This window comes from Desmodus rotundus, chromosome 3 (genome assembly GCF_022682495.2).
Source record: "Desmodus rotundus isolate HL8 chromosome 3, HLdesRot8A.1, whole genome shotgun sequence".
In the NCBI taxonomy this organism is placed as follows: Eukaryota; Metazoa; Chordata; class Mammalia; order Chiroptera; family Phyllostomidae; genus Desmodus; species Desmodus rotundus.
This window is the reverse complement of record NC_071389.1, coordinates 195,466,166-195,478,774: the sequence shown is the minus strand read 5'-3', so window position 1 is coordinate 195,478,774 and position 12,609 is coordinate 195,466,166. Positions and strand designations below refer to the sequence as shown.

The 12,609-nt window shown below is 54.5% G+C and overlaps 1 protein-coding gene and 3 non-coding genes across 4 annotated transcripts; all 4 read left to right on the top strand.

The window, feature by feature from the left end:
- The first annotated feature begins 5,848 nt into the window (after positions 1 to 5,848).
- On the top strand, positions 5,849 to 12,307 carry RPL3 (ribosomal protein L3). Its single transcript, XM_053919591.2, has 10 exons — positions 5,849 to 5,878; positions 6,869 to 7,061; positions 7,787 to 7,955; positions 8,492 to 8,627; positions 9,689 to 9,875; positions 10,314 to 10,474; positions 10,995 to 11,096; positions 11,427 to 11,522; positions 11,875 to 11,994; positions 12,207 to 12,307. Exons 1-10 carry the CDS (start codon positions 5,876 to 5,878, stop codon positions 12,249 to 12,251), a joined length of 1,212 nt encoding a protein of 403 aa, XP_053775566.1. The 5' UTR covers positions 5,849 to 5,875; the 3' UTR covers positions 12,252 to 12,307.
- On the top strand, positions 6,380 to 6,443 carry LOC112322106 (small nucleolar RNA SNORD43). The gene has a single exon (XR_002976598.1). It is a non-coding gene; the product is annotated as a small nucleolar RNA SNORD43 (small nucleolar RNA).
- Positions 8,436 to 8,491, top strand: LOC112322115 (small nucleolar RNA U82P). Its single transcript, XR_002976606.1, has one exon. It is a non-coding gene; the product is annotated as a small nucleolar RNA U82P (small nucleolar RNA).
- On the top strand, positions 9,943 to 10,036 carry LOC112322113 (small nucleolar RNA U83B). The gene has a single exon (XR_002976604.1). It is a non-coding gene; the product is annotated as a small nucleolar RNA U83B (small nucleolar RNA).
- Positions 12,308 to 12,609: the final 302 nt, after the last annotated feature.

The following is a 12,609-nucleotide window of genomic DNA, read 5'->3' as shown; positions in this document are numbered from 1 at the left end:
GAAATGAACACTTAGCGAATTAAGTGAACACTTAGCTCTAAGCCTAGGTATTGCACATTTGTCTAGATCAGCGATTTTCAACTGGTGTGCTGTGGTTAAAACATGCAATGCCTGACCATTTAGTCAGGTGTACTGACCTCTTTTCTCTTACATTGTCAAGTTAAAAAAAAAAAAAAGACAACCGCCAACGCAACAATAGCTGTTGGTGTGAATGAATCAAAATTATATGTATTTTTTGTCAGATTGGCAAAAAAGATATTTTCTGGTGTGCCGCAGACTCGTCGTAACTAGTTCATGTGTGCCGTGAGGTGAAGAAGGCTGAGCCTGGCAGACCTAGACATCCGTTCAGTGTTCCCGTGACATCATTGTGTGCCAGGCCAGTGAGGGCCCGACAGCAACAGAGCAGTTTCTGCCCTAAAGGATCTTAGGGTCCAGGGCATGGTGTCAACCTCATTTTCACCAGGGGCCACATCAGCCTTGAGGGTGCCTTCAAAGGGCCAAATGTAACTTTAGGACTGTATGTATGTAACTACTCATTAACTAGGGGCAAGGAGCTCGGCGCTGCCGCCAGGTAGAAACAAGGCGCCGGGCCAGATAAAACAAGGTGGAGGGCTGGATTCAGCCCTCGGGCCTTATGTTTGCCACCTGTGGTCCAGGGGAAGGAACAAAAAGGGTGGCCAATGAAATATGATCACAAATTCTTTGACCTTCTTCTCTTCCATGTAAGAAAGCTTGCAATTGGCTGGTCAATAAAATGACATGGTGCCATTTTCCTGGTCTAGGACTTAAGAAAGTATCGGCTTTCACCTTCCATCTCTTGAGACACTCTCAGCCCTGAGCTGTCACGGAAGAACTCCAGCTGGGTTGAGGTCACCAAGACCTTATTCATATTCATATGCAGGTCAAGAGTCCCAGATGAGCCCAGCCTTCCAGCCATCACCTTCAAGCCACCACCACCGTCCTGAACCCTGCAGACCGACCCATGTCCCAGCTGAAAACACCAAATGACCTCAGTTGATGTTAAGACAGGACAGTAAGCAGCTAGGAAAGTCCCTTGGCAAGTGGAATAGGGAAACTGAGACAGACAGCTGAACAAACTGGGCGAGAAATGTACAGGCAGACACAGAAGGTCACCTCCCTAGAGATAACATCTAGGACTCAGCTGCATTTCAGCTCCAGGCCCAGAAAAGCAGCAAAACCAAGTGGGCAACCCCAGGACCAACTGCAGTGAGAAACGACCCCCTGCCCTGTCACTGTCATTCAGTGGGGACCACAACCCTGAAAAAGCACACCTGGAAAACTGATGAATATTCTGCTGCAACCCTTCCCCTGAGACCTCGGAGCCTGTGCAAAAGAGGTAAAAGTGTGAAGACAAAGGACCCAGTGAGTGCTCCCCTGGAGCCCTAGATCTACACTCGCAGAAAAGGAACTGAGGCTGAGAAGGGTGGAGGGACACATAGTAGTGACGGGGCTGAGACCAGGTCCCCCAGCCCAGCCCCTGGTGTGCATGTGGCTTGCATATTGCATACCGCCCACGCTTGCCCCCAGCCAAGTAAAGGCCCAGGGGGCAGGTCTGATGCCCTTCCATCTCTCACTGACAAAGTAATCCAGGCACAGACCGAAGGCTTTCACACTGGATCATTTATTTTAAGATTTGCACGAAGAGAGACGCGGCACAGATATACAGAAGAATGATGAGAACACAGGTCACCTTGACTTGCTGTGTGAGCGCCTGCTTGGATGGAGACCTAAAGGCCATCTTGCTTGTCCTATTGATCTGGAACCTGGTGCTAATGGGCACCTTAGCAGCCCCAAAGCCGCAGCCTCCTTTTCCCTTGCTGGCATCCTTGCCCCCACCCACGAGGCACGTGATGATGGAGGCTGCCATGAGCCTGCTCAGGGTGGCCGGGTCAGGTCCAGGGAAGCGCTGGCTGAAAGGGACAGTGGTGGCTGGAAGGATGGTGGTAACTGCATCCAGGTCTTTGGAGGTCGCCCCAGATAGCCTGGCCCATTCCAGGGGTTGAAGGCCACTGTACCATGTGGCCTGGGCCACCCACCCCAGGGCCACCCACAGCTTGTCCAGGCAGCGAACGAGTAGTGATACAGTCACCTGCTTCAGCACAGCCCATAGCAACTTCTTCAAGGCCTTGCTGTTCTCATAGCGGAAGCTGGCCAGGCCATAGTAGGCCCACTAGGCCACAGAGAGCAGGACCAGGCCGGCCTCCCACCGCAGGAGCCTCAGGATGCCACAACGGGTTCTGTGGATCAGGGTGGCAAGCCGCTGAAGGCCCCAGGTTCTCGCGATGATCAGTGGCTGCCACAAGGCCTGTTGGATGGGCAGCAGCACCTCCATGCACAGCTTGCAGGTCAGGATGAGGGCGAGCCCACCACCCAGCTGCATGCTGCTGTACCACAGGATGGAGAGGCCCAGCAAATAGACTGAGAGGCTGTGAGAAGCCATATTTGCCATGGCCGCCTGCAGCCCCAGCAGGGGTGCATAGAATCTCACCAACCTGGGGCTGAGCAGGAGCAGGAGCAGGAGCCTCCAGGCACCCCTGGCCAGCCGGCTCCCATTCTGAGGGACATCTCTCCAGCAGCTGGTGGTGGAAGAGCAGGGGATGGGGTCCTTCATGACCCAGAGCTCTGTGCCCAGGCTCCTGCCCCAGGGACATAGGACTGTGCTTATGCCACAAGCTCATATTATCTGACCCTCTGGCCCAAATGCCCTGTCCTGTCATCTAAGCCAGGTGGTTTCGCAACAATCAATGACAGCACAGAAGCTCATAATGTGAGCTCACGTCAAAGAGGGGGCCATTACTGCTTCAACGGGCCAGGGAAGCAGCCTTTGTAAGTGAAACTGTGGTGGTGTGGCTGGGGCCTGCTGTGTCCGTGCCCTCGTCCGACCAGTGTGGACCAGAGACTCCTCTGTGTCAGGACCTGCACTGGGGCCGAGCACACGGGAGGACAGTCTCCACCGACAGGAAGCTTCCAGCCTGACAGGGGAGGTGAATGTGGAAATACTCTCAGGACTAAAGCTGCCTCCCCGTTCCTTCTGCCCCTCCTCACATCCTCCTAACCTTCGCCACGTTAGACGGCACTTCGGGTTTTACCTGGCCGCAGAGAACATCTGACTTTCAGGTATTTGAGCAAAACCTTGGACCCTTTTCTGCTTTTGTAAACACAATCTATCCACTTCCTTCCAGACTCTGGGTTTTATCTTTGGATTAAACCAGCAATCCGGGATCAGGTAACCCAAGCCCCTTGTTTTGGTCCCTTGTAAACAGCTCGCACAGATCCCATCAGCAAGGCGTCAGGAGTTCACCGGTCTGTGCTAAGAGTGCGCGGCCACTGCGGGTTCACTGTGGGCATGACGTTCGGGGCCTCACGGGCGGCATTCCACTCTGCCCCTTTAGGAGAATCTTGTTTCCCCAGAGGTTTGTTTCAAGTCTTATTTCAGGCACAGTGAACTCCTGGCCACTGGTTTGTTTTTATCATGTGGATATTACAAATCATGTTACTAGTCATATCCATCTTTTTCATCTGGGCTCTCAGAGGCTTGGAACACACGGGGCAACTATTCTAGCATAATCCGAGTTCCACAATGTGAGTTTCGGTGTGATTCCTCTCTGGCTTCATCTTATTTCCCTTCCCCCACTTCCTTACTTTTTTCGTGGTATGTAGCCTTAGACACTTACTTGGAAGGAGAAAAAATGCAGTTAGCCTCATAAATGAATCCAAACCCACGCATATAAATTAACCTCCTCCTTCTAAAAGTAACTCTACCCACCCAATATTCCAAAATGGGTATCCTGACTCAGGCCCTACTTGCTTCCTCTCTGCACCCCCAGCCCCAGCAACTCAGTTTCCAGCTTCCGTGCATCCTAAATAGCTCCCGATTCTGCTTCTTTATGTCCACCTTCAGTGCCCCTTTTCAGGTCACCCACCACGACGGCTTGCACGGGATAATGAAAGCCCTTCTGCTTTAACCCCACCTCCTAGCTGGTCTCTCTTAATCCAGTGGGCCCCTTAGTGGCATTCTTAGGCAGAGCAGGCTTAGTGTACATTTGCTGAATGAATAAATCCCTTATTTGACAGATGGGGAAACTGAGGCCATCCTTTCTCATGACTGCAGAGAGGGAACTCCTTTCGGGAATAGTTTGTCCAGGACCTCCAGTGACAGTGTCCGTTTAATCCTTTTTAACCCTCATGGCAATTATAAATAGTCTTATTTGGTCTGTGATGGTGGCCATCTTGACCCCCTTTGCAACCCCGCAGCCGGGCGCCAAACAGGCTCAGGAAGAATTTCTTGTTGAGTGAGTGGCTTAGGACCCAGACCTCCTTTTCCAGTGAGGGAGCTACTGCACCCGGAGTCCAATGTCGCAGAGGAGCCAGTCTGGAGTCAGTCAGACCTGAGCTCTGTTCTTCATGAATTGAGGGATTTTTGTCCAATTATTTCCTCTTGGCCTAAAGCTTAGTTTTCTTGCCAAGAGGGGACAGTATGGGTCGTAATCCCTTTCCACATTCTCATGTAAAAAAACTCCCTAAGTCATTCAGTGACAAAACCCAAATTGACCTTAATTTTTTAGGCAGCTAAGTAAGTCTTAAACTGATTGATGGGAGGCTATTTATATTTATCCCACTTCATGTGAATATTCATGTTTCTTTATAGAATTAATTAGTGTGTTTCAGCAAAGAGTTTGGGAAGGATTACATAATAAACAGTATGTTCGCCATATTGCACGGTATTATCTAAAACATGAGAAGTGCTGAATTTGGAAACACATCTGGCCCCAAAGATTTCCAGTAAGGGACTGAGGATCTGTCAGCGCTGCGGCTCAGGGACGATGCGAATGTCAAATGAGAGACTGTGTTTTAACAACGGTGTGAGCGAAGGCCTGGCCCAGAGTCGAAGAGCAGAGAGTCGGCGCTCGCCCTCGGCCAAGAGACACGAGTAGCCAGTTAGGGGCGCAGCCTCAGGAGTGAATGCTTTATCCTCCCGAGGGCGTGGGAAGCAACAAGAAACTTGATTCTTAGAAAGGCTTGGAGGGTCCAGCCTGGGGACTGGGAGAGCAGTTAGAAGCCGCCCGCGTCACCAGGGAGCCGGCACAGACTTCAGAGGGTCCTTTCTGCACAGGCTCTGGAAGGCAGGGGAGACTAGGTCCGTGCTGGACTCCTGGTCCCGGGTCGCGAGGCACGTATGCCACCTCTGAGACCGTCGGGGCCAAGCCACGGGAGCTGGGCAGTGGGCGGAATGGCAAGATGGGTTTTGAAGGAGGGGTGCCCGGAATCAGAACACAGTAAAAGCAAGCTTGTGTCGTGGAGGCGGCTCTGGGTTTGGGAGCCAGAAAACCAGGGATTCAGGCTTTTCTCTCGAACTTAAGAGCAGGTGAGAGCAGGGCAACTGGTTTTGCAGGGCAACCTGCAAAATGGCGGCCACGCGGATCCGCAGTGGGGGGACAGACGTGGGTGGCACGTGCGCAACTGCTTTGGACTGAAGCCCACGGCTGGGTCATTCAATTCCAGAGGTGACTGCATTTCCTACGCAAAGCAGCGACTCAGTCATCTTCCTTAGGCGGAAGGGCGTCTCACAGAACCGGCCTCCGCCCGCCGCTGTAGGTCTGCGGAGGCTTTTCACTACACTTCACGCGGATGCTCGCAGCGGGGCCTTGACTCCAGCCTCCGAAACTCCCGTCTAGCTGGCAACGAGCGTAGGGCGCGCACGAGCGTGCGCGGAAACGGCCCCCGGTATCCGCCCCCCGACCCGACGCCCGCCGCGGGTGCGCGCTCGCACGCCGGAAGGGGCGGGGCCAGGCCGGGCTTTATATATTGCGAGTTGCACACCACCCGACCTCTACCGGCGGCGTTTGGCGGCGGGATGGTACGTAACGAGGAGGCTCCTTCCTCCCTTTCTGTAGTGGTGGCGTGGCTTGAGCCCGCGGCGCATCTCCGCCATCTCGGCTCGCCCAGCGACGGGGGCCTGCTCTGCTAGCTCAGGGTACTCGGCGCGATCCACAGTCAGGCCTATTTTCGGGAAGCGCCGGAGATCTGTTATTATTGGCCTTGGGCCTACCGGCCGGCCGGCAAAAAACCTGGCGGCCGGAGCTGGGCTGGGGTCCCGGGCATGACGGTTTACAAGCCATGGATTATTTCTGGGTCTCGGTCTCCTCGTTTTAGGACTAGTCGAGATTGGAGTGCATGAGCACTTGGGCCCACAGGACCCGGAGTAGGGGCGCTAACCTGGGAGGTGTAGAAATCAAAGCAGTAGGCAGGAGGGGAGGCCTTCAGTCGGTGTGGGGGGGATTTTGTTGAGTCCTCATTCCGAATCGTCCGGAACGGTGTGGGCAGCACAACTCCTCAGGCCTCTAGAGTTCCCAGAAACCACAGATGATGAACTTACTGACGGGCGGACAGAGACTCTGTGCTGATTGTCATGTTCTGATTTGGCTCTGTCGGAGTTCTAGTGGCCTATGTACCGTCGTAGCCAGGGGAGCCTTTGGTTACTTGCTACCCAGCCATTTGTCCCAGAAGTCCCTTTCGTGGTCAGACTCCTTCTGACTCAATCACAAAGCCACCTGTTAAGCTATTTTAAAATCGGGTGTGGGTTTTTGATGTAGAGAAAAAGGGGATGGTTCATCTTGCTAGATTATTATAACAGGAGGACTTGACATAAAAGTTCAATATACTGAGTTGAATGCAGCTTCAGGGTGTGTGGCCCTGCATGAAGCAAACCCAGTTCAGCGTTTACCTGGGGTTGCTGGGTCTCAGGTTTGGTTCCACATTGCTGAGGCTCCTCACAGGACCATGTAGGCAGCTGGGAATCAAGAAGTGAGGTACAGGCTCACTACTAACATTGGTGATCTTATCCTAGTCTCACAGGAAGTTCTCCGCTCCCAGACATGGGTCCCTGGGCTTCTTGCCTCGGAAGCGCAGCAGCCGGCACCGCGGGAAGGTGAAGAGCTTCCCCAAGGATGACTCTTCCAAGCCTGTCCACCTCACAGCCTTCCTGGGCTACAAGGCTGGCATGACCCACATCGTGCGTGAGGTCGATAGGCCAGGATCCAGTACGTACACGCTGTGTCCTCCAGGCTGGTGGGGGGTGAGGAATACAGGGTGGGGACGGACCAGTTGGGGCCAGGCTTTCACAGGGCAGACCTGAGATCGACTGAGTATTTCGATAGTGGGATGGAGATGAATATATTTGAGGATTGATTAATATTCCCAGGCTACTGCCATTCGTAGGTGGAAGGATGTATTGAAGTTAAGGATCGTGATGTGGGTAAATTTGTCAAGAGCCACAGTGCCAGGGAAGTATGCTAACCTTGAATACTGCCCATGTCCCTGGGCTGTGAGGTTTGAAGTAGAAAAGTCACCGAGTGGGAGGACACAGCACTGGTTACTTTAGGTGGTCAGTACCTACCTGAGCGCAGAGCTGTTATGACGCTCCATTGCGCTTCTTTAGTTCTCGTGTATTATCTGGAGAACGGGGAGTCTCTGCTCCAGAGATCTCAGTGACAGAGAAGAACTGAAGCTAGGCTGTTACTCTGCTTTACGAGGGTCCTGTGTTGTTTATTTGAGTTGAAAATGTCAGCGCATGCAGACAAGTGCGCAGTGAGGGCAGCCCGCGAGAGTCCAAGCTGCTGATGTGCACCCTGCTTCGGTGACCTTCCCTCTTACCTGAAGCAGGTTGCCCTCTTGGCCTATGCGAGCACCTCACATTTTGCACAAAACACCCCTGGTTGGGGATTCTGGTTAGCCACTCAAGTCCTACTCCAGGTTTTCTTTGCAGAGGTGAACAAGAAGGAAGTTGTGGAGGCCGTGACCATTGTGGAGACACCGCCCATGGTGATCGTGGGCATTGTGGGCTACGTGGAGACCCCTCGAGGCCTCCGCACCTTCAAAACCATCTTTGCCGAGCACATCAGTGATGAATGCAAGAGACGCTTCTATAAGAACTGGTAAGAGAGGGTGACACCGAGCACACCCTACCTAGGCCAGGGCTGGAGAGAGGCACTCCTCTGCGGGGTTCTCGGCTCCAGCCGGGTAGGGGCTGCTCTGGTGGTGGGTTCCTTGCCTCTGGAGCAGAACATTTCCTGGGGGCAGAGCTTGGTTAACTGAGCTGGGAGCAGCACCTCCAGACCTCCTTTCAGGTTCAGCTTAGTGGGTGCTGGAAAGTATTGAGAGTCCAGTTAGAAACCAAGAGATAGCAGTGTTAACTCCCCCAGTCCTTTTGCCTGGGCAGTGGCTAGACCAGAGCAAGAAACTGTGTGTGTTCAAATGTGTGTGACCTGCATTAACCTTGTGGACCTCTGCTCAGCTCCGCTCGGCTTTGCCCGATGAGCTCCTTCCAGGCTCCGCTTGCCGGTGGAAAAGGCTCCTTAAAAGCCGGCAATGAGCCCCATCCCCATGTGGTGCCCGTGTGCCTTCCTCTCGCCCCTTGGGTGATGAAGGCCTGCACCCGGCCCTCCTCCCCAACTCTGCTCTGCTCCTGAAGGCATAAATCTAAGAAGAAGGCCTTCACCAAGTACTGCAAGAAGTGGCAGGATGACGATGGCAAGAAGCAGCTGGAGAAGGACTTCAACAGCATGAAAAAGTACTGCCAGGTTATCCGCGTCATCGCCCACACCCAGGTGAGCACTCGCCAGTGTGCCCAGGTACGCAGCTTCCCTGCTGCTTCCTGTCATGGAGGTGACTTTGATCGTGCCGGGTTTGAATGTCAGGTGCCGTTGATTTGGAAGCTTCGCTTGTTTTCTGAGTCATCTCTCAGTTCCAGCTGATTCTGTGCCAAGTCTCTGATTTTAGGGGGTTGGCTAGACTGGTTTAGATTCCCCAGACTTATTCCCCCATGGAGGGAATAGGCCAGTGAGCAGCCTGGGGGTTGTGTGAAGTTACATAGCAACACAGGCCAGACGCTGTCTGCCCTTGAAGCCTGGGTTCCTGGGGCCAGGTGAAGGCCTGTCGGACAGTGGCCTGTGCAAGGCCTCCGGTGCCCCTTCACTTGCCAGCAGAGGGCACTGCGTCCCTGTCGGCTCTTCATTAGGGAACCCATAGCCCATTTTAAGGGAAACTGGTTGAAGGAATTGGTGACTCACGATGAACCCTGTTAGGGGCCTAACTGAATACTGTGCATCTCACACCTGGCCCAAGGAGCTCTCGCTGGCTGGGGTAGAGGGGGCGCCCCTTTGCGGTCTAGGCAAACACCGTTCTGGCTGTACACCCTGATTCCTATGTGCTCGTGGCCTTGTGCAGTTAGCGATGGCCGCGTTACCCCAGATTTATAGCAGTCCACCACTGAAGAAAGTTCTGTGGGATTACACTGGGCACCTTGTAACTGAAAGCTTTAGGCTTGAACTTACTTCCTTTTCTAACTCTTGCAGTTGATACTGTTGGCTGCAGAGCCATCCTGCTTTCTAAAGTGTGTGTCTGTGGGTAGCTAATAGAGCACAGTAGGTGGCCAAGGTGGATGAGGGCAGTACGCAGAGGTACTGGCCAAGGACAGTGATCAGGAGCATTTGGCTAGTCGGGGCCAGCATCTGGCTGAGTTGACCTGTGTTGGTGGGGGCCCTGTGCGTCTGTTCAGAGTTGGAAGGGGAGTTGGACCCAGTGGGGAGTCAGAACATGAGAAGGTTGTTTTCTCCATGGGAGAAGAGCTTACAGCTCAGGGAGCTAAGCTGCATCCATTTCCCCCCAGATGCGCCTGCTTCCTCTGCGCCAGAAGAAGGCTCACCTCATGGAGATCCAGGTGAATGGAGGCACGGTGGCCGAAAAACTGGACTGGGCCCGTGAGAGGCTGGAGCAGCAGGTCCCTGTGAGCCAGGTGTTTGGACAAGATGAGATGATCGATGTCATTGGGGTGACCAAGGGCAAAGGCTACAAAGGTGAGCTTTGCAGTGGCCCAGATTGCTGTGCTTCGACTCTCGGGAGCAGGGGTCTCTCTCTGACCCAGCCGTTCGGTGATGAGGCTCTGGAATGCGCGCTGGGCACAGCGCCCGAGTCAGACTGCGGAAACATTCCTTGCTGCCTTCCTTCTGAGAACAGCCCTGTGGTCGGGTGGCCAGGGGGCTGGGGATGTGGCCTCTGGTTGAGGGCTGATTCTCCAAGGCCTGTCCTTTGCACATTTAGAACTGAAGATTTCACGTCTAGACAGGTATTCAGCCTGGGATGATGGAACCGTTAGAGGGTGCCATGCAGATTAAACCCACCTTTGTCCACACACAGGACTTCCCACTCATTTGAACTCAAGTGGGCCTTCCCAGCAGGAAAGGGCCAATGGCACGGGTGCCGGGCACCCCAGTAACAGGATGTGTCTATTCCAGGGGTCACCAGCCGCTGGCACACCAAGAAGCTGCCCCGCAAGACCCACCGAGGTCTGCGTAAGGTGGCCTGTATCGGGGCGTGGCATCCTGCCCGTGTGGCCTTCTCCGTGGCCCGGGCTGGGCAGAAGGGCTACCACCACCGCACTGAGATCAACAAGAAGGTGAGGTGCTTGGGGGAGGGGCCATGGGAGTTCGCCCTGGGAGGGGGAGGCGACCCTGTACCTGGGGTCAAGGAGTTCTAGTCCATGCCACACCGCTGGAGGCAGAGCTTCTGGGCATCCCAGGGATTTAGCTGCTCGAGTGATGGGCATATCCCTGGCTCTTGGGTGGTAGGGTTTGTGAGGTGCAGCCCTCAAGGGTGGTTCTGTGCCCCTGGCCCTTGGCATGACCGGCGTTGAGAGCTTGTCCTTTCTTGCCGTGAAGTGTTGGAGAGGCCTCCATCCACTGTCTCGGGGAGCAGTGTCTTGTTTAGAGCCAGCCAGCTTTTCTATATATTCTGAGGCTAGAGCTGAGGTCAGAGCTGCTTTCCCAAAGTCCTTTGCAGGCTAGCCTACTGCCAAGTGGGGTGACTTTGTCCCTAGTGGCAGCCTTGCGGTCCTGCTCGTCTAGGGGAGGAGCATGTGTGTGAGTGTCCTGCCCTGTTTCCTCTTCCCCAAGTGTTTACACTCGTTCCTTGTTCAGATCTACAAGATTGGCCAGGGCTACCTCATCAAGGATGGCAAACTGATCAAGAACAACGCCTCCACCGATTACGACCTGTCTGACAAGAGCATCAACCCGCTGGTGAGTAATGGGAGCTGACTTCTCAAAGCCTTTGATGTTACAGGGCTGGGCTCCCCGTGTGCTGTTGGGTCCTGGCTGGTGCGTGAGGCTGTGTTTGCAGTCATTTAACTGGTCCTTGCCCAGCAGCCAGCTCTCTGCTTCCTGTAGTGGCCTGTCATCCGCCCGCTGGAGTCAGACTGCAAACGTTCCCTGCTGCTTTCCTTCTGAGAACAGCCTTGTGGTCGGGTGGCTGCGGACTCCCTGAATCGGAAGGGGTCCTGCCTGTATGGTGTGTTTCTAGCCCCATGCTTGAACTCTGCTGACCTGACCCGACGGCATTGCTTTTCCCAGGGTGGCTTTGTCCACTACGGCGAAGTGACCAATGACTTTGTCATGCTGAAAGGCTGTGTGGTGGGAACCAAGAAGCGAGTGCTCACCCTCCGCAAGGTGAGACGGGAGCCAAGGGTGGCGCTGCACCGGGCACCTGTGGAGGAGGGGAGAGAAGTTTATTAGCACAAGGAACGCAGTCCACAGACAGGCTGAGCTTTGTTAGGGAGGGGAGTTCAAAGGAAAAGGGGGTTTGCTGCTCCTTTAACATGGTCTTTGAAGTCCCGGGAGGAGGAAATTCCAGTCTGGCCAGGCTGTTTTGTTTCTGTTTTCACGTGTGGAGGCCAGTTCCTTGGGCACAGCCCCCCCCAGATGATAAGAGCTGATGCTTTGCCCTCTCAGGCCTGTGAAGTAAGAGGTGTGGAGAAAGCCCTACTCCTCAGAACCAACCTTTTCTCCTCTTGGCCCACAGTCCTTGCTGGTGCAGACCAAACGGCGGGCCCTGGAGAAGATCGACCTGAAGTTTATTGACACTACCTCTAAGTTTGGCCACGGCCGCTTCCAGACAGTGGAGGAGAAGAAAGCATTCATGGTGAGCGCCTGCCCGCTGGGCTGGGGCTGGGGCCGGGCCGGGGCTGGGGCCGTGGCCGTCCCCCAGCTGCTGTCACCTGCCAGCCTGCCCTCCTGCCCATCTGGGGCTGGGGAGACGGGCCCAGACCCTGATCCCGCGGGGCTGTGGCTTTTTCTTACCAACAGCCTGGCTCCCTCCGCCACTAACCTTGTCGCCTGCACCTTTTCCCACAGGGACCACTTAAGAAAGACCGAATTGCAAAGGAAGAAGGAGCCTAATGCCAGGATCAAATTGTGCAGCTGGTGGGATCTCAATAAAAATTATTTTCCAGTGATACCTGCCTCTGACTTGACCTTCCCCTGTCTCGGTTGCTTCCACGTGGCCATTGTGGTTCCAGAGGCTTGTTGCCCTTGACCTCTTAGTCTCTTAGCTCCATTTGGTCTCCTTTTCCCTGCCAGCTCCATGACCTGGAGCCAGGCTCGGCATAGGGGTAGGCTGAAGCTGAGCCTGGGACTGCCCCTGGCTTTGGAAGTCAGCCTGGGAAAATAAGCTTTGTGTGAAATGGTTGTCACCGTGGTGAGGTTGCTGGGGCTCGGCTGTGGAAGTGTTTGCACAGCTTGGGTGGCAGCTGTGGAG

Excerpts from the sequence above, each read along its gene's own strand:
- RPL3 (XM_053919591.2), top strand. Across the intron at positions 11,097-11,426 it reads ACAAGAGCATCAACCCGCTG|GGTGGCTTTGTCCACTACGG; the intron begins GTGAGTAATGGG and ends TGCTTTTCCCAG. Across the intron at positions 11,523-11,874 it reads GAGTGCTCACCCTCCGCAAG|TCCTTGCTGGTGCAGACCAA; the intron begins GTGAGACGGGAG and ends CTTGGCCCACAG.